This window comes from Rhipicephalus microplus, chromosome 5 (genome assembly GCF_043290135.1).
Source record: "Rhipicephalus microplus isolate Deutch F79 chromosome 5, USDA_Rmic, whole genome shotgun sequence".
Taxonomy (NCBI): Eukaryota; Metazoa; Arthropoda; class Arachnida; order Ixodida; family Ixodidae; genus Rhipicephalus; species Rhipicephalus microplus.
Window position 1 is genome coordinate 20,045,020 of NC_134704.1, and position 20,843 is coordinate 20,065,862.

General features: G+C 44.8%; 2 protein-coding genes across 3 annotated transcripts in view; both read left to right on the plus strand.

Moving 5' to 3' along the window:
- Window positions 1-14,650, plus strand: part of LOC119173978 (cadherin-like and PC-esterase domain-containing protein 1) — a 64,708-nt gene extending 50,058 nt beyond the window's left edge. The window contains exons 18-25 of one of the 2 annotated variants that reach the window (XM_075894945.1): window positions 1,020-1,206; window positions 2,257-2,383; window positions 3,347-3,483; window positions 4,228-4,454; window positions 5,334-5,435; window positions 6,716-6,803; window positions 8,566-8,712; window positions 12,486-14,650. In XM_075894945.1, the coding sequence (XP_075751060.1) occupies window positions 1,020-1,206; window positions 2,257-2,383; window positions 3,347-3,483; window positions 4,228-4,454; window positions 5,334-5,435; window positions 6,716-6,803; window positions 8,566-8,712; window positions 12,486-12,596 (1,126 nt within the window). In that variant the 3' untranslated portion in view covers window positions 12,597-14,650. The remainder of the gene's footprint in view (window positions 1-1,019; window positions 1,207-2,256; window positions 2,384-3,346; window positions 3,484-4,227; window positions 4,455-5,333; window positions 5,436-6,715; window positions 6,804-8,565; window positions 8,713-12,485) is intronic. The other variant, XM_075894946.1, reaches the window with a different exon arrangement.
- Window positions 14,651-19,982: 5,332 nt separating this feature from the next.
- LOC119174912 (uncharacterized) overlaps window positions 19,983-20,843 on the plus strand; it is a 205,967-nt gene continuing 205,106 nt past the window's right edge. The window contains exon 1 of the mRNA XM_037426041.2: window positions 19,983-20,603. The gene's annotated coding sequence lies outside the window, so the exon portion shown is untranslated. The remainder of the gene's footprint in view (window positions 20,604-20,843) is intronic.

Sequence of the window (20,843 nt, forward strand, 5' to 3'; positions counted from 1 at the left end):
ACACACAGAAAGGTCGCCAGCCGGCACAGCCAAGTTTAATGAAAGAACTGCAGACGAAAAAAAGAAGAAAGAATACCACTGAACAATCGCCGTAATATAAGACCCACCGTAACAGTATAACAGAAGATCATTTGTTTTTATAGCCTGAACCAAACAGCTCACGTGACCTGCTCGGCTAGTTTAAAACTCTATATATGCTACCTAATCAGGTATGTTCTTTTCACCGCACGCTTTCATCCCACTTTATCCGCTGAACTGCACATGTTTCAGTGTTCCCACCTGATAACTAGCGACCGCGTTAGCAAACGGGGTACTACGCACTTGGATGAGATGCAAGAGGTCAACGTATCCGCCTGATAAAGCGTGCATTAGGATGCCGGGGGGAGGAAGAGTAGGTAGAGGGAGGAAAGGCAGGAAGGTTAACTAGACGGGCGTCCGGTTTGCTATTTTACACTATCTTTCTCTTTTCATCTCTCAATTAGGATGCCAGAGTAGTCGATAACGCCAACAGATGCAGAAATTTTAAATGTCACTCACGGGATGTTAGTCACACTTTGATTTTTTTTTATTTTGAAAGAAGTGGAATAAAGAACGATCGTTTGTTATAGATAACTTTGTTGCCTACATTATGGTCAGGTGCATTGACGACGAATTTATTTCTGCTATAAGTTAACAAAGTGTTCCTCTATATGAGGAGGAGAGAAATGAGCGGAAGAACAGGGAGGTTAGCCAGTTCTCAGAGCGGCTGGCCACCCAGTGCTGGGGATGGGGGTAAGGGGAATAAAAGATGACAGAGAAAAGATGTTACACAGAGAGAGAGAGAGACAGAGAAGACAAACGATAGCGAAACAGCAAAAGCAAAATTAACGATAATACGACAATAAAGTCTGTTTCTAAGGCCGCTTGTCAGCAAGAAACGCAATAAAGCTTTCGGAACCTTCCGGGTTGGGCATGGACTCAGCCAATGACCCAGAGTGACTGAATGTGACTTGTCTAACTCGCGATGCTCCTCTCCACAGGCCGGTCAATTACACGCTGGGCCTTGGTTACAACAGGGTCAGCGTGGTGGTGGTGGACATCAGGCACGCCGAAGCCCGTGTCGCTAACGCGTACGTGTTGAGTGTCTTTAGACGCGAGCGCTCGACGAGAAACGAAGAAGTTCAACCGCCCTTGGCCGGCCACTACGCCGTTTGCAGCCTCAAGCAGGTGAGGTACGAAGACGCACGTTTTAATTACTTATTCACCTTTTCATAAACGCCTCCCTGGGCGCCGCCATAGCCCTCCTTGGGCTGTGCAAATTGGCGCGTCCCCTCGAAAATGCACTGGCAATGCGGCGCCCTTAGCTTTTGTACTCCCGCGCACAGCCCATCATGGCGGTGTTTTTTTCCTTCCTGTGAAAAGGTGTATAGATGCCATATTACTTCAATCTATCTATGAACAAAGAGACACGCGCTAAGGAAATGAATAAATTGACAAACAGTGCACGTTGGAAGTTTGCAATTACTACACATAAAAGAGTGACAACGGACAGTGAAGGTGGTGACACAAGCACGTAATCACTGAATGTTTACTACGGTGAAAACAAACTTAATGTCAACTGTAGGACACCTATCTCCGATAAAAATTCTAAGCAACCGTTTCAGCTAATATCATTATCACCTATATACCAGCCATTGCAATGATTGCTCTGGAAGAGTACGTTCAGAGGGCTCCACCATTAAAACTAGGCATGGGTCTTTGCTGTCGTTCGATAGTTTCACACAGATTGGAAGCTGGTCACTATTAAAGACGGCTTCCCAAATGCGCACTTAAATAGTTTCAGCTTCCGGTTTCCTCATGAATGTAGGTGTATATACGCACACACATGCACACGGATCTCACACGCCCACGCACAAACAGAGCATGGTCAACAGCAGTTATATACAGTTAAACAAATTTAAATGCATGCAATAGCAGTTCAAGACAACTGAACGAAACCAAGAAAGGCGACTGACATGCATTTATATAAGAGTTCATGTGGGCAAAAGGTCAATGTGACGGATAACCCCCTATATAATGCCATTTTCAAGTCGTTGGTACATAAAACACACAATGCAACCAATCTTAAATGTGCTATGTGCAATGCCATTAAATATGATTATATAAAAACCAGTACGCTCTCGCGAACCTGACAAGGAATAATTAATACTTCATTACCCCTGTTTGGCGTATTTTCGCAACGTGGCACTTGTTGCACATTTTGGCAACTTCTTTCAGAGTTGCGAGCTTGTGATCTATCCGAAAGAACCATGCGGGCTGCATCTGGAGGACGCTGAAGAATCGTGGACGTCAATGGTCCAAAAACTGCAAACACTCGATGTTTGCCCTTCAGGACACGAAGATGGTGAGGCCATCTTTGCAGTAGCATTCATGTTGCTAGGCGAGAATCGAACCCTCATCCGCTAGTTTAGCACTGCCGTACTTTAGCTGTTGAACGGACTTGGCGAGTACTTAACGCAGCGTGTTTTGTTTGTTTTTGATTTTTTAAACTTCCTTATCCCTATCCCCAGTGTAGGGTAGCATACCGGTCGCTCTCAGACTCGTTAACATCCACGCCTTTCCTTTCCCTCCTGTTCCTACGTGTGCACAGTATAATTTCTGCAGTAGCATTTCAGTCTCAATACATTTAGGACCAGTGAGAGGTCAACGTTGAAAAAAATCAGTAACGGATCGATTAAAAGCTGCATGTGCTCGAAAAGAGGTGGTCAGGTGGTTGAGGCATCTCTGTATTCTATTGGAGTGACAATGGGGCGAGAAGTTGGGAGAGGTGTGGAAATGTTCCATATACCATGCGACAAACAAAGTAATATACCAGTCAAGTAGCATGTGCATGGAATATTTCCCAAGCGTAAAAAATGCCACAAATGATTGGAGCCAAAAAAGACTAAACCAAGCGATTTTCAGAAAGCTATGTAGAGTAAAGAAGACCAGGAAATCCATATGAGGATGATACAATGACTCCTAATCTCCTGATGCTCCCAACCCCCTTAAGAGAGTTTAGGAAAGTGGTTAGAATTATTTAACAAAAAGCAGTTCTTAACATTTGCTAGGTTCCGACAAATGTTTGCATTAACTCACAGTGCCTTCTATTTCTTGCCACGATAATATCTAAGGCTATCATGCAACAGGTAGCGTAAGATAACGGTCACTTTTGGCGCACATAACATAAGCATGTACTGCATGCGTTAGCTTTCCGTGTAGCAAAGGCCCCAAATATAATGTCCATTCATCGGTAACACAGAATTGAGCATCTAATAAATGTTTCTGAGTATACGAATCACTTGTAACACGAGAAATGTGCTTTTAGGACGGTGGCTTTTGCCTTGTACCGACTGTGCAAGCTCGGACTCGTGCATTTGGAGTATGGCACGATGGGCGCCCTTCAAGTGTCGATACCCGGAAGTGACCAACACGTCACTGCAGGCTTGTCTGGAACGAAAGAAGGTGGGAGACGCCACAATCCACTTGTGATCATCTTTTCGAAAATAACGCGCAAATTATGCTCGAGTGAAGCACATAGCTGTAATGGCTGCCGTGGAAACGGTATAATGTGGAGGAATACAGCAGAAACTGCGGTGTCAGTGAATAAGGAAATTGGCAGGTGTAGCTTAGGAAAGGGTGGTGCAATACCGATGCGAATGAAACTTGCTGGCATATGGCTCCGTCCTGAAGCAGGCACCGAAACACTCGGCTGCTGCTGTATTGTAAATCATAAGCTTGTTGTGGAGTTACGTGTATTGAGATTTAATGCAGGGCCGCAGGCACAAGAGACGAACGTTGACTGACTTCGTCTTCCACAGTTTCATAAATTAGTGCGCAATTAACAACGGACAACGATTGGTGACGCTCGGGTGCAGATCGCCGGCAACCTTTATGAGACGAGATCTGCCTGCACCAAACAACATTCCTTTTGTTCTGAATGAAAGAACGAAAAAAAAAACAAGAAAAGAAAAGCAGAGCAGAAATGTTTTCACAGATCGGCTCGCATGCGATGGAAGTAGTTTAAGCATTAAAAGTTACTAACCGTGTAAATAAAATGGTAATTCAAAAATGTAGTCACACCTATGAACTGAACGGTTATTTCAATCAATCAATCAATCAATCAATCAATCAATCAATCAATCAATCAATCAATCAATCAATCAATCAAACTGACGATCGTGGCGCGTGCTTGGCTCGTTGACGCAGCAGCTGTTGTTCCTCGGAGACTCCACGAACCGCGGCATCATGTACTACGTGCTCATGCGACTCAACGGCACCCTGGGCGAGTGGCACCGGAGCCACGGCATCGCGCTGCACGCGCAGCGCCTCAACGGAGGCCGCACCGCGGCGGGCTTCGCCTACTACCCGCAGTTCTGGCTGCCGCCTAATCGCCGACCCACGCTGGCCAGAACGCTGAACCAGTTGGTCGACAGGTGAGCCTTCGTGCACGTGAAAGAGACAAGACAGACAGATCAAGCCACCACCCGAGCAGACCGTACGGACGGTTACCAGCGAAGCTAAAGCGTAGTGCAGCCCCGTGTTTCATCGCTGTGTCGATCACGGCGGTTCACTAAAGACGCTTACAATCATTAGTAGCGTCTGTCCAGAAATTTTGATCGCCACCATGTGCGTAATGGGGCTTACCCGATTTCGGCAGAACGCCAAGATTGCAACCCCTCCCCCTTCAAGGCGATTACCGTCACTCGCCTAATCGCCTTGAAGGGGGAGAGGGTCGCACTCTTGCCGCTGGTTCCATATATCAGCAACGAATGGTTTCTTTTGCTCGCCGTGAGATGACGCGAAAAGAGACGGTGGTTGCTCTCGCTTCGGCTTGAACGCGCTGCCAGCAGCCACCGGAGCGCTCAGGCCACGCGCTCCCGTGTTCCCTTTCATAAAAATTGACACTGTGCATATCTTGAGCGCCACTTCGTAACGTTTTGCTCAATAAAGAAATTGCAGCACAGTCACCTTCCCTCCGCATGCTTCGCATAACATCGATTCCAATGGTACGGGGTATCTGCCGAACATTTATAGGTCAGTCAGTCAAAGAGGAGACAAAATCTGTCAGTTGTGTACGAGTTCGTCATTGTTATTAGACTTGCTAAAAATTCTTGGGGCACATTGCGCTGAATTTTTGAGAATCTCATTTTTTTTTGCTTTAAGCCTTAAGTCGACCAGATTGCAGTTCTTTGTTTCAAGTGTGCTACGGCATTTTTTACCACGCACAAAGCAAGAGAGGCGCGTCTGAACATGATACAGTCAAGTAAGAAACCCCTTTATCAGCACTTTTTACGTCACTGGAAATTTTGCAGCATGCCATCGCTGGAGAACAGCGAGAGAACAGTCCTGGTGATTGGTGGAGTGCAGTGGCTCAACGTCAAACAGCTGTTATCGCTGACGTCAACGCTGAAAGGGTATGCGGCACAAAGTTGCAAAATGTTGCTTCAAATTAGGTAGTAACAAAGAACCTTTAAGTCTTGATATTCACGCACGCGTTAATTATTTGCGCTCTTGTTGTATTCAGTTTAAGTCCACAGAAACTTTCAGCGATGGTGATCGCAAACTGCGATTCAGTGTTCTAGAAGCTTCGCCATTGTAGTATATCGTTTTGTCACGACTATATACGCTCGCAACGCGAACATTACAAATTATTCTGGAACTTACGTATATAGTCTCTAGCGATAACGCTGGAATGTTCGACGGCACATGTATAAATGCATATGCGCGTCACCACTTGTCAGTTGATCGATGGTTCTGTTCGCCGATATTAGTGCCTGCGCGTTGCTGTCATCCGACTTTCCGTTTACCGGCCACAATGTTCAGCCGAATAAACAGTTTCATCTTCGACACACAGTCTGCCTTCATGAACGTCAAGACCACGCGACAATATGCGAAATGCTTACATTAGCCGAGAGAAAAACGCTTACGGTTCTTGATATTTTTTGCAGTGTTCTTCTTTACGCTTGAAAATTCCCGTCAATTCTGCGCCACCTCACCGCATTCACAGTTTTGCCAAACCATATTTCCGCACAGTGTGGCGCGATGTTTGTTCATTGTAGCGCCTGCCCGCTGATTCGAACTCTACCTAATTCACTCAATTTTACAGTTCCCTTCAAGTTCGAATTAGCGATACTGTATACAAATTCGCATCGAGATCTACGACTTCACGTCAAGGCAGCACCACACACAGGCACACACACATACAAAATACATACTTTCGGTGTCTACAAACAATGGTTGCACTAAATTCAATGATGAACTGTGTGTTTGCAAGAGTGGGACTTCGGTGGTGCATGAATTATAGACAGAAGCTCGTAATTAGGGGGATTGCGTAATGTAGCCACCCGCACGCCAGGGAAATGTGTGGCACACAATGTACGATGATATAATGCATCGTGAAATTGTGCATTTTAGCAGGAAAATTTTCGGTATATTGAACGAAACTTCATTCGCTGTAATGTAGCGTAATGGCTTGTTTTTCAGTACACTTGTTGCTCACTGCTTTTCGTATGACTGTGAGAGAACATCACGCTTTTGGTCTTTTTTTATTTGTTCTGTATTTCTATAAATAAATGCAGCTTGTACTTATGGGAGCAGAATAAATGCTGCATAAATTTAAGCTATCGTTATTGTTATTTGAATTGATAGCGCCATTGAAAAAACGATACAACACAATGTGTGATGTGCCTTGCAGACTTGGCCTGGATAAAACGAAGGTTATAATAAAGACGTTCGGATCTGGCTTCCACCAACGATCAGATGGTGTTCACCAGAGCATCTTGGTAAGTTCGTATACGGCCATATGTAAGTCAATGAAAAGAAGACCCGAGTGCAATTTCAAACTGCTTTTATGGATAAACATATGTGTATTAAAACGTTACACTCGAAAAAAAACATGTTGAGGACTACTACGATTGTGTGCCATGAAAGAAAAGTTTCGTTGTGCTTCATAAAGCAGGTGAGTGAAAGAAGCAGAAACGTAGGTGTCCGGTATTTTCATTTTTTTTCCGTCCTGTTTGTTTCGCAATTCACTTTCACGACGACGAAGACAGAAACCACGTTCAGAACGTCGATCAGATCAGAAGCTTGGAGGACCTTACTGACACCAGTACAAAATTAAGAGCACAAACGTACAAAAATAAGGGCTGTCTCAAAGATATCTGACTATAGTTTTGCAAAAAAAGTGAAATAAAAAAAGGATGTAGAGTATTCATTTGTAAGAATCGCCATAAAGCGAAAGTGAAGGGTGTAAATTAGCGGCCCATTTGTTGGACTATAAGAAACACAAGACCGCAAGTTAGTGCGGTGTACAACACAATAGAGTTGTAGAAGACTCACAGGGTCTCCTATACTCGATTGAAGGGCGAAAGTCATCATATTTTTTTAAGTCGATGTATTGAACTGCCCACGCGCCCCTCCGAAACTTTGTGCAACTGGCGTGTTTTTATCAACGAGGTTTAAAAAAATGGTTATATAAGGCCTTCGTGATAGTCATCACGTGACGTCACGTTGACGTCATATGTGACGTCGTCATGTTATTCTTTTTTTTATATGCATCCCTCGTCTTGACGCCGTTGACGTGGGACGCCAGTGAAACTTTGCGTTTTATGAGGCATTCGGTGTAATTAACCTTTTGTCATTTTTCAACACACCACCGAGAAGCTAGTACCTTTTCTCGCTGAACACACAGCTATAGCGTCTAGCTCCTAGTCCTTGCATTCCGAAGCAATCTCAGTGCGGAGCTTGCCGAAAATAGAAGTGAACTATACGTCTATTTACTTTCCGCTCGGAATACTACAAAGTCTGAAGATGAGTTGTGCAGATAATTTCCTAAGATAAAAGTTATACGAAGCCGCCAAAACGCTCCTGAAGTACCTTATAGAAATGAAACGCACTTATTATTAGACAAAATTATATTAGTGAAGCCAAATCACATGGCCGTCTCATTCTGAAGGGCGTGTACAGTGACCATCGGAAGATGTGGGGCGTTTCGGTTATATAGCTGCATTAAACGCTTTAATGGTGACTTTCTGCTGATTGCGTTCCGGCGCGATGTTCTGTCGGATTGTTATTGATGTTCATTGTTGTGAGAATAAATTTCTCTAAACACAACGGCTGGGACGCTCGAGCCGCACAAGGCCAGCGCTCACGCTAGCACGGAAGCGAGGCGCCAAAAAAGGAGGGCGCGCTCGAAATTCACACATGCTTTACACCTAAATTAACGAACTGTTTTAAGATACCTAGTTGACGAGCTGGTATTAAGTGGTGTCCATGGAATTTAGGGCGCAAGCACACTCAGTTTATCAAGTTATGGGGGGAATAATTGAAATTCCCAGCAGTTCTATACTTCTATGCTAAATGTTTCTTTATCCATAAAATTTTTGAGCCTTGGCTATCGCATTCCTTGTTACTCACAGGCATACGTACTCTGAGACACAGGTCTCAGAAAAGTGCGGCTGACGGCATTCTTGATGGAGATGCTATTATATTGCATGGTTAACGTCGCACTACAGCTGCTTCTTTGTTACTTTCCATATCTTCTAGAGAAACCAACAAAATCTAGCCAGGACAAACATCGATATCATCCGTCAAGCATGTGAGCTTGGCATGGAAGTGGTCGACACGTTCAACATGACTACGGCCAGGTTCAAGGATTTCATGCAAGGAAACTGCGCCTGCCACTTCCACAAGGTGGGTTGGTCTGTTAATGCCATTTAATCAACGGGGTCGCAATTGCAATAAAGACTACACTTAGGCGAAACTTTGCCCACTTAGTAGTAGCAGTATTAGTATTAGAAAATATTTTATTATGTACAGAGGCCAGACAGGGTAGAACCTCATTGCCCGGTAAGTAAATATTGCGATGATGATCATGACGATGATGATGATGATGATTATATGTGGGGTTTAACGTCCCAAAACCACCATTTGATTATGAGAGACGCCGCAGTGGAGGACTTCAGAAATTTTGACCACTTCAGGTTCTTTAACGTGCGCCCAAATCTGAGCACATGGACCTACATCATTTTCGCCTCCATCGAAAATGCAGCCGCCGCAGCCGGGATTTGATCCCGCGACCTGCGTGTCAGCAGGCGAGTACCAAAGCCACCAGACCACCGCGTCGGGGCATAACTGTCACGAGCAGTGGCCTATAGGAAGACAGAAGACGGTGAGAAGCGGGCAATTTAAGATGGCAAACGGCGCGAGCACGCGCATCGTACCGCGAGGCCCGAGGCGCATGACCCGAGCTGCGATCGGCGCGCGAGCAGCGATACGCTGGAATTGTCGACATGGACTTGCAAGGAGAAGGTCGCATTGCCAGCAAGTGTACTGGCGACGGCAACGTCAGGACAGCGACTCGGCAACCCGTCGCTTGGGCGCCCCGAGAAGCAGACGGAGACCTCGACCTGCATGCTTCGACGGAGGCTGCTCGGGATGCATGTAACCACGCACAGCAAGCGCCGACGTTCTTGGCGCATACCCCGTTTGAAGCAAGACGACCAAGACAGTACCCAGTGGCCGCATCAGCTCGCAGAACCGGGTATCCCCGAACGCCGCTAGGCCCAACCACGGAAGCATCCGCCACGTCATCGACATCAGGCGACGACGACGACGACGAGTGACCAAGTCGGTGGCGGCAGGGACGGCGGCGTTTGTCGAGAATCTCGACAATGACGCAGCATGACCACCAAAGTGTATCAAAAGAGCACACAGGAAAACGAGGCGATATTTGTGATGTATATTTACGCGACGCCAAGCGTAAGCCGAGATGGCAAGAGAGGGCGCCCCACATCCCAGAATTACGTCGTCTTTCTCGCTGAAAGAGTTTGGATATATAGTCGCTACCGATGGTGGCAGTCAAACATTTATAAACATTAAATGGTTACAGCGAGATAATTGGGTTTGGACCTTATTGGCCACCTCCCTTCACAGCACTAGCTGGAACCCCTATTCAGGAGCTCCATTGGCAAGCAACACCGCTTGCGTCCGTTGAACCAGGGCTTTTTTGGCCTTCAGGTCCTGACAACCAAGCAGGGCCGCCTCCCAGTCCTCTCGCTTGTAGTTAGGGTAGGGTAGGGGGACACGTGGCGGTGTTAATAGAACAGCCGTTCTTTATATACATTTACTATTTGCTATAGTTGTCATATTGAACGTATGCGATCATGTTGCAGAGCCATTTTACAGTGAAATCGAAGGAGTATAACGCAGGACGCCAACCGTGTCGTTTAGAGTTGAACACCATAATTTAACCAATTTTTATTGCATCTTGTCAAAATGGCTCATTGTCCAAGGTGATAATTCATGATACTTGAAATACGGGTGCATAACTTAAACAAGACTCTGTCATTGTCTTTCTAAGCCCCTTTCACACACACTGAATTAAGGTTTGGTCGCAAAAGTGAAACCCATAGAAAGTTTGCGATATAAGAATGCCGAACACATCTGAAAGGCGACCGTACCCCGCAGATGTATCATATAACCTCAACAGTTCGCTTAGAGGGGAAGTGTTTGTATTTACGTATGGTTATTCTTAAGATCTCAGACCTCTATATTTGTTTTTTGGGCCATTTTTACAAAGATAACCTCCTGTATTCATCGACAGTGAACATCGACTAAAGGGTTTCCCAGGAGGTCGACGTACTTCCGATGCCATCAGGTTAAGATTTTTTTGTGGCTTGTATGCTGATCACTAAGTTAGGTTGCATCCAAAGAGGTTACGTTTTAGTATATCCCCCTTGGTTTCAGCTCATTTCAATTGTATACTTCATGGACTAGGTGATAGAAAGAGAGAGGGAGAAAAAAGCAACAGCAAAGGTAGGGAGGTAAACCTAAGACGCCTTTGTTAGGTTAATCAGGTTTCAGCCGGTTCGCACTTTGCTAGGGGCGATGGGTAAGGGGAGCAAAATAATAGGCAAATAAGCAAACAGAAAGCAAACAGGGTCATTGATAAGCACAACACGCACACTCGGAGGAGGAATGACAAGCCTATCAGCTTTAAACGCACTGCAATATCAAAACCTTGAAGCCATTTTCTTTTGCAAAATTAAGGCTTCGTTAATATCTAGTTAACAGTCTATTTCACCTAAGGCTATCCTAAAGACGGGTTGTTCTCCGAAACAACTTGCAGTTTATTATGTTCTCTGCGTGTGTGGTAAAAGCTGCTACGTCTGGGAGACGTATCGACTAGGAGACTGAAATACACTAAAGACAGCTCCGAGCTAGATGATCAAGACAGGAAGCGTACCTCGGTAAATCAGCTGTTGCGAAATTATTGTTAAATATTTTTTCTCCTCTACGGTACAACTTACTAACACTACATAAGCGACATGAAATGTGTGGACATTCTTATGCAGTTGCTTTAGAAGCTCAAACATCTCAAAACAACCAAACGTTTAAGCTCGCCATGTGACAGCGTGACTGATATTGTGTTTCCCCGTGGTAACTCTATCTTCAGAAAACAGCTGTCACAACTTCTCTTGAAATTTTTGAACGCTACAGACCGCGCATGTGACTGGTGATGAGTGACAATTATGTTTGGGGTACGGTGCAGCGAGATAGAGTACCGGCACGATACTGCATGTGGAATAGCACAGAGGCCGCCGGCTTATGCAGGCTTACGTCGGGCTATGCGTGGTTTTTTTTAAAGAGCTTGCTCGTGCTTAGTTAAAAAAACAAATGAAAGGACATTAGCTACAATTAGCAAAGAGAAAACCAGGCGGGGCAATCGCCTGCAAATCATGCAAGGCTAGATCCGCCGGCTACCTACAACATCCTAAACTCAAACCTAAACCTACATTCGCACTAAAGAAAAGCGCCGTGGCCTCATGATTGGAGGGCGCTTTTTCAGCTAGTATAATAAGCAGTCTGTGATCGACGAGTAGTAAATAATAATAATTTATCGTGCTTTACGGGCCAAAACCACGACACGATTATGACACACAGCATGGTAGAGGACTACGAAAATTTTGACCATCTGGCGTTATTTACCTTGCTCTGACATGGAGCAAGTAGGCGGGCCTCTTATCATTAAGGCTCCATCGATGTACGTCCGCCGGGATTAAACCCACGACGTTCGGCTCAGCAGCCGATCACCTTAAACACTGTACCATCGCGGTGACTGATCACATTTAACTCTGAAAGAAGAAAAATTATGGGTTATTTCGGAAATCACGCGGATGTGAAAATCTCCAAAAAAAGTTCTGCAAAAGCAAGATCACGCATATAGAGCTTGTACCTAACATTTTTGTGCGAGCTACAGCTTATGCGTTCGCATGTCCAACGTGCGTAGTTGCCTTAGCTTCAGAGCATTGTGTGTTAAAATGGGCATTACTGTTAATATGCCCTGCTTTTTAACCAATTTTATAATGAACATACCAACCAGCCTATAACCATGCCATAAACCACTGCTATAGTGGCCTTTTGAATAACATTTCATGCATTTTTCAATTGTTCCCTTGTTCCAGGTGGTCAGCGACTCTTTGACGACGTATCGCGTCGAGGGTCCCGTGAATCAATCTTACAGCGACATTCTGCTGAGTCGTCTTTGCCAAGGACACAGGACAAAGCCAGCGTGAGCGAGGCTTACGTCGCGTCAACCTACGAAAAGGATACCACGTCTTTCATCCAACAGTGTCCAGCAAAGTGTGCGGTGCTTCAAAGTGTACGGTGCGCAAAAACAAAGATATCGTTGGAACTCGTTGGACCAACGAGAAGAGCGGGATACTGACAAAAAGAAAAGAGGACAATGCATGAAAACATCTTGAAGATTCCTCAATTCGTAGAGTGGTGCAGCTTAAGCAATAATGATCATAATCATGACACAATGCTTATTTGCACTGACTGTATCGTTCCTAAACTCCCGCTGATTGTACATTTTCCGTCGTCATTGTCATAATAAGCATGGCCAACACAGCAAAAGTACGCTAGATATACAAGCAGCTTACTGCAGGCATATGCCTGCAGTGAGGTCTTTTCAGCACTAACCTATACCTAATATCACCTGATTATCTTGTCACTCCTTCCACCATTCGTTGCATGATAAGCTGCTATATGACAGACTGGGTGGGATACCCACCCAGTCTGTCACCCTTACGCTCCACCGCTCGTTTGTATATACGCATCACACAAAATGTGATTTCACTTCCCCTTAATTAGCTGCTATTTTGTGCGTGTAGTGGCTGTTATTTCCTTCCGTCTTTATTTTAAGCACCTTTTTTTCAGAATGAATTCATATAAGCAATTTTATCCCTCATTTCTGTCTGAAACAACCCGCAAGTGAGAAATCCTGTCGAAGGTTGAGACGTCATGCTGACGTGTCGGTTGAGTTTAATTACAGGAAACATGCTATTCATTTTCTTGAACAAGAATCAATTTGTGGACGAAAAGAATGGACGTCAAGTTTAAAAGTAATTATTAACTGATACTAAGTGAGTCACTGTCAAATTCAGGAAACCATTTCACTACATAAGACCAAAAGGTACCAAGAACACCTACGGCTAGTTCTTCATTGTGCACTCATAGCATATTTTGAGTGACTCTTTAATGAGTGAGACTGCGTTCTGCTTTTTTTTTTGGAACAGCACTGTAAAGGGAGTATTATGTCTTTGGCTCGACCCATCAACTGAAGGAAAGAAGAAACAAGAGATAAAGGGAATGCAGGAATGTTAACCAGTCTAGAAGAACCGGCATGCTACCATTACACTGGGCAAATGAATGGGGGAGTTTAGGAAATGAAGAAAGAGAGAGAGAGGGAGCACGCAGTGAAGTCGCACACATCACAGTCGTTATAACACCATTGGTCTATAATCAGTGGTGCAAGTCTGATGCTTTCGAGAAGTCAAGTACCGTTATCGTGTACTGGAATGGGATACACCATAGTACCGCCTTCGTCACCTTCACTCACGATGAACTTTCAGTTACTGCCTACATTGCTGCTGATTATCTGCTATACTGGGTAAGTAAGCGCGTCGTATTCTGGTCGGTATACCACAGTACAGCCGTTGACCGATGCGGGTGCATTGACCCTGGTCGAGGTCAGATGAGGTCAGGGCTTAAGCGTTTCGTGTACTGAGAGTAGCTAGCGACGATACTATCATTACGAAAGTTAATTGGCAACTAATGATTATAAGCGACGTAATTGTTGCTCAGATGAGACGCTCAGGCTCTTCGAGAGCTCCGGGAAACTTGTTTAAGGTACTCTCGAGTGGCAACAAATGCCCACGTGACTTTACCTTGCCAGCACACGTGCTCTGTTGCTCCCTTTGTGCACCGATTCACTACTACACACTGAAGTTGATACGAAGAAAGAACAACTGGCTATCACTACGTTTCCTTTCTTTTTCTAATTTGTTACTGCGCGAGACACAGGCGGTTTACACGTACGGTTTATTAATTTTATATGTTTATCTAGAACGTCTACGCTATCCTACTTCACGTTTTGTAACACTTCGATCGTTTAGGCAAGCCTGAGAAGCAGCGGCACATCTTTAACAGACTTAAAAGGTGTTATTTAGGCTCATTCATCACGTCGAAACGCTGCCTTGTGGTTAGGATCACAGCTCTCTGGAGCGAGCGAACGTGCTCACTCATACTTACGTGTTGGATCAGGCTATAAAGAAAAGTTAATTTGTGTCCTGTTCTCAATCTCTAGCTGCGGATGAGTTGTTCACTGGAAAGCTTTCAATTGGTGACGCGCTCGTCAGATTGCTTGACACGCATGCTCAAATACATGCGAGGTTATAGACCGTAGCACGGATAATTGGGCTAGTTGGTATTGGTTCATCTCCTAACTGAATAAGACCGCGCACAGACACGGACACTAGAACAGGAAATTGCACAGAGCGCCTGTTCTAGTGTGCATGTCTGTGTGTGCGCCCTTATTCAGTTAGAAGATGTTATAGACTGGTGCTTTAGTTTGAGATGGCTGCACAACAAAAGTAAACTTCGTAAAGAGGGAACATACTGTGATACGCACGCTAGAGATAGCAAAGAACTGGAATTAAATATAAAAGAAAAAGCGACAGTTTTTGTAACTGTTGAGGAACTTCAGGAGCCAATTCCACAACGTAGCTCAATCGCTGATCGATTTTGGTCGTAGTTCGAGGCTGGCAAGTATGGAAGCATCCGCATAAAATGCGCCGGTGCGTGCTTACTCTGTGACACGAGGCCAGCCAAACCGCTGCTCAAGAAGCACTACGCAACCAAAGACAGACACGAACGAATCCTCTGCGGCTGATTCCATGTAATCCGGTTGAATCAACATGTGCCGATCAAGTCCACCTGCCTTTTTTTTTTCCTTTCGATGTTCAACTGATGGCCGTTCGAGAGCCCCCGAACCCCTTATTGGAAGTACGCGTGACGTCTAAATTTACGTATTTTTTTAACTGTTACTGTTATGAAAACTTGATTTTCTGGGATATAACCACTTTTATTGTGAAAATGTATTTCTTTTTCAAATGTGAAAGTACCAAAATCTCGCCCAAAAGCCAATTAACTTTACATAAACCTTAATCGCATAAAATACAATAATTATAATTATTCGCATTAATTAATAAGACAGACAGACAGACAGACAGATAGACAGACAGACAGACAGACAGACAGACAGACAGACAGACAGACAGACAGACAGACAGATAGACAGACAGATAGATAGACAGATAGATAGACAGACAGACAGACAGACAGACAGACAGACAGACAGACAGACAGACAGACAGATAGATAGATAGATAGATAGATAGATAGATAGATAGATAGATAGATAGATAGATAGATAGATAGACAGACAGACAGACAGACAGACAGATAGACAGATAGACAGATAGACAGACAGACAGATAGACAGATAGACAGATAGATAGATAGATAGATAGATAGATAGATAGATAGATAGATAGATAGATAGATAGATAGATAGATAGATAGATAGATAGATAGATATGGCTTCTTCGTTACGTAATTCGCTCAGACGGACAAGCGGTTGGAGTGCTCAAGCTGCGATGGAAGCGGTACGCTCATCTCTTGCAACAGCACCCTATGAATTTCGAAATGCCTCTCATTCCAAAACCACCCAGGGGCACCTAGAGGCGACAGAGAGAGAGAGAGAGAGAGAGGCGCGACGTGTTTCTACATCCAGCACTTCTTTTTCTCCACCCTAGCCCTTCCACGCAGACGCCTCAAAGTTCTCTCTTCAGAGTTCCGTGTCGAAACACCGGGGTCGAGACGGGGCCAGCTGAGGCAAGCGACGCTAGAACGCCGCATGCATTTGGAAAATATGCAGTGTCCCGCACAGCGAGCGGGCCTTCATGCGTGGCTCCATCTCAACAAATCCGTGCAGTGAATTTGAAGCTACGCGTCACGTAACGACCACCGCAATAATGGTCACCAGAACAAGGCATTCCTATGTCTGATGGCCTTCGGCATGGTACGCCCACAAGCTCGAAGCCTATTGCAACTGCAAAACAGGCACACCCGTTTACACGAAGCTGATTTTCACTGAGGCCAAAATGGAAAGCAGGGTTACATTTCGGTGGGCTCATTATCAAAACTTTCTAAACACTGCCGTATACGCGACATAATATGAAACACAGCTCAATCGCAATCGAAAATTTGCCAGAACGAACTTAAAATACTTGCGACCACGCATGCAGAAACAAAGCAAAAGTTGCCTAACGATAGAATATATCAGCGGCGTAGCCATATATATTTTTCGAATGGTGCCGTAACAACCTTCAACGCATACACATGTTAGCATGTGTGTTTTAACGTGTTTTCATGCGACACGATATTTCGCATGTGTACACGCCAGCGTTGCTTTAATAACACCCCCTATTCACCGTTTATTTAGCTTTAAAAAAAAATTAAAACATCCCCGAGATATACTGACATTTTCGTACCTGTTAACAGCCAAGAAAGGCGCACTTCTTATCATAAACAAAGGTCCTTATCGACACAAGCTCTTGTTGCTGATTCAAGGTGAGTTGCATGTTTCACCACACTGCACGAAATTAATGTGGCGAAGTATAGTTGAAGATTGGAGCAATACTGAAAAACATGACAAAGAAAGAAGTACACGAGAGTGGAGAGAGAGACGGACTGCTCGAAATTGGGAGCATTAGCCGCCTACGTGATTTCAGTGTATAATATATGCAGGCGATCTCCCTCTCCCGCATCTGGTGCACCGTCGCTGATTTTGCAAGTGCTGCTAGCGGTGAAGATTAATGGTGGAAATTGCTCGTGATGGAAATTGCTCACCTGAACCAAACTTAGCCTCCCTCGTTACAAAAAAAAAAGAAAAAAACATGAGCAAGAAATAAAACTAAAAAACGAAGAAAGTGACGTTGCAGAGCATGTTATCTAGCACCGTGCAGAAAAGCGTCGCGTTTTAAGTGGTTCTAACGTTATGTCCTCAGCGTCATATTTTCGTCCAGCTGCACTATTTATTATTTGACTCGAAAAGACCTCTCACATTTATTTTCATGCTTGCTAACAGAAACATAAACATGCAGAAGCAATAGTCGAAATCCTTTCTAAGCTCAGCGCACGCACACACACATACACAAGCGTATATATATATATATATATATATATATATATATATATATATATATATATATATATATATATATATATATATATATATATATATATATATATATATATATATATATATATATATATATATATACGACAATAATGCCAAGAAACAAGGAAACTGGGGTTCTTTACGAGCATCCAAATCTGAACACACGGGCGTACGCCATTTTCGACTCAATCGAAAATGCGGCCGCCGCAGCCGGGATTTGAACCCGCGACCTGCGGGTCAGCAGCCGAGTACCTTAGCCACCAGACCACCGCGGCGGGGCTTCGATTCCTGCTGCGACTCTGACATTTGTTATTGCGATCCATCGGGTTCACGCTCACTAGGCAAGTTTTTCTTAACGCTCCCGCATATAGATTACCAATGTCTGTTCTCACCCTTCGTTAGTAGATATATCCACTGTGATGTGTACCCGCACACCGCTACCCGTGGGAAACGATAATTGATTGATTTGTGGTGTTTAACGTCCCAAAACCACCATATGATTATGAGAGACGCCGTAGTGGAGGGCTCCGGAAATTTCGACCACCTGGGGTTCTTTAGCGTGCACCCAAATCTGAGCACACGGGCCTACAACATTTCCGCCTCCATCGGAAATGCAGCCGCCGCAGCCGGGATTTGATCCCGCGACCTGCGGGTCAGCAGCCGAGTACCTTAGCCACTAGGCCACCGTGGAGGGGCGAAATGAGCATGTGCCACACGTGTCTGGGGGAAAGAGTTCGGCGACGTGCGTGACGGGATTTTCAGCAGTCAGACATATTTGTCAAACCCTCTTACCCCCTTCATGCCGATTTCGGTCCACCTCCAGCTTAGGCGGGGATCACTAGAGTACTCAGACGTATGCGGACAGATTGGCAGACAAAAAGAAACGCTTAAAACGCCTACGCAGTTTGCTAAGAAATGCTTCGCATTTATTAGCTGCAGCCACCATATTTCAAGCTGGTGCTCTGCAAGATAAAGAGAGTACCGTGTTTGCTCGATTGTAGTGCGACCACGATTTCAACGCGAAGGGCGACTTCATTGTACCCAGTAAGAAAACAAAAAGAAATTTGGTATTCGATTGTAACACGAGGGTTGACTTGAAATATCAAACATCAGATTCCCCCCCCCCCCCCCAAAAAAAAAGAAAAGACCTCGCGTTACATTCGAAAAAAAAAATATGGTACATAGTTCGATGCGGGCGTATCGAAGGAGTTATGCTACTACAACTGCAGACAATGCAGGCAACGTTTGCATGGAGCTTCGAATATTTATTTCGCTTCTCTCTATCGTAAGCCTCTATGAAAAAAAAACAGATCATAAAGCTTAGTTCTAAAAAAAAAAAAACGAAAGAGACACTAGATTAACCATAAACCTCTTGAGAGACAGCCCTTTGAAAGCCAAGAAAATAATTACAGCTCGCATTCGCCAGACCGGTGATTGTAAGTAAAAGTGAATTACTTCAATGAGACAAATTCCAAGCCATTATGTCGTGTGGCCATGGCCAGTTTTCAACATTACATTCACATTTGTGTGTGTGTGTGTGTGTGTGTGTGTGTGTGTTTGTGTGTGTGTGCGTGCGTGCGTGCGTGCGTGCGTGAAGTTTACCGTTGTTTTAGCCTTTTTCATTGTGTCAGAGTTCCAGAAAAGATTACTCCAACTAAATTTTTCATTCGCCTGTTTTTTTTTCTTTCTACACTTTTTTATACTTCGGAGGAGCGTGTCAGGTTTTTTCGCTTGTGTGAACTTAAAAGTAAGAGCTCTGGAAGTTTGGGCAGCCACGTGGAAGCATAGAGGTGCCATTAAAAACGACAGGTCAACATAATAGTAAGTAGCAAAGAAAAAAAACAATAATCTACTTTTATGGGCTTGTCTCGCGATTTAAGCTTTTTTGGTTTTTTTTTCAAAACATGGGAGCCATGAATTGAAAGCGAAAAGAGGGGGGGGGATGCGGGTAGATACACAACTGAAAAAAATGCCTCGAACAATTTCAGATAAAGCAGCTAAACCGGAACGAACCTCTTTTCCCTACTATCATCTCTCTTGCCTTCCCAAACTCTGCGTTTAGGGAGGCTTTTTAGGGAAGCCTGGAGCCTGGAGATGGCGTTAGACGGGTCGATACGCTCAGCGAAAGGGAGAGGAACAAATATGGGACTCAGAAAGACGAAAGAGAGAGTGAAGAGGAAAAGTGAGGCCCAGGGCGAGGAGGGCACGCTGAACTGCGGCCGTTTTACTCTCCTCCTCGCTTTCCTTTCCCAACCGTTCTCGCGAGTCATCCCTCCCCTCCACCACACTGACTGGCCTCGTCTATGCAGCACCGCCGCACAGCTCTAACGCTGTGCAGCGAAGCCGACAACGCGGTAGCGGTGGCGCTCGCTCACTGACGACGAGTCGTGCCCGGCGCGCTTTGCCAGCCGGCGGAACACTTCTCGGCTCGCCGCCACCTTGGCGTCGTGTTTCCGAGCCAATAAGTGGTGGGAGGCACGCACGAAATGGTGTTTACGTTGGCAGGAGCGCGGGAGGGGAGATAGATGGGAGCCGTGCTGGCAAACGAAACGACGCGCTTGTTCATCCTCAGTTTGTTCTCTTCAATCCATAACCGTTCTTTCACTTGATTCATTAGCGAAAGTAGTCGAAGACCTGCTTCACCCACCTCGTCATCACCAATCGTGGTTTTTTGTGATTGGTAGTTGGAAATCCGAGCTCTGGATCCGAAGGTTCAAGTCCGCAGGTGATCTGAGCCCGCTGTAACTTGTTCATATAGTTGAACATTTACGTTTCGTTATTATAGGCGCGTTAAGAACCAGCAAATGTTTAAACCTACACGATATGCTTGAAAGGGCATGGATAGCTCACGGTCCATGGTTCTTGAACTCTTCAGGACAGCCCGACAGAGGTGCGTCGTTTGAAGTTCGATGGTGGAACTAGATCGCGACGATCCAGCGATCTTGAGAAAGACACCGAACGGTGGCCATCGGATCGACACTTCTATGGAGCATAGGTAAGTAAGCTAGAGTATTTAATCCACCCGGTGTAAGGGATTGCAGTGCTTGCTTTCATGTTATTCGAGTCAACACCACCATCCTGCATAGGAGGCTTTTTATCTTTTTTTTTCTTTTGTAGACATGTAAGCACCGCCCAGTTTTTCTAGTAACCTGATGTCTGTGCATATTGTGAAATATACATAACGTAGCAACAAATGCCGCAGGATGCGATGTTTCAATGAAAAAAGAAAACGGAA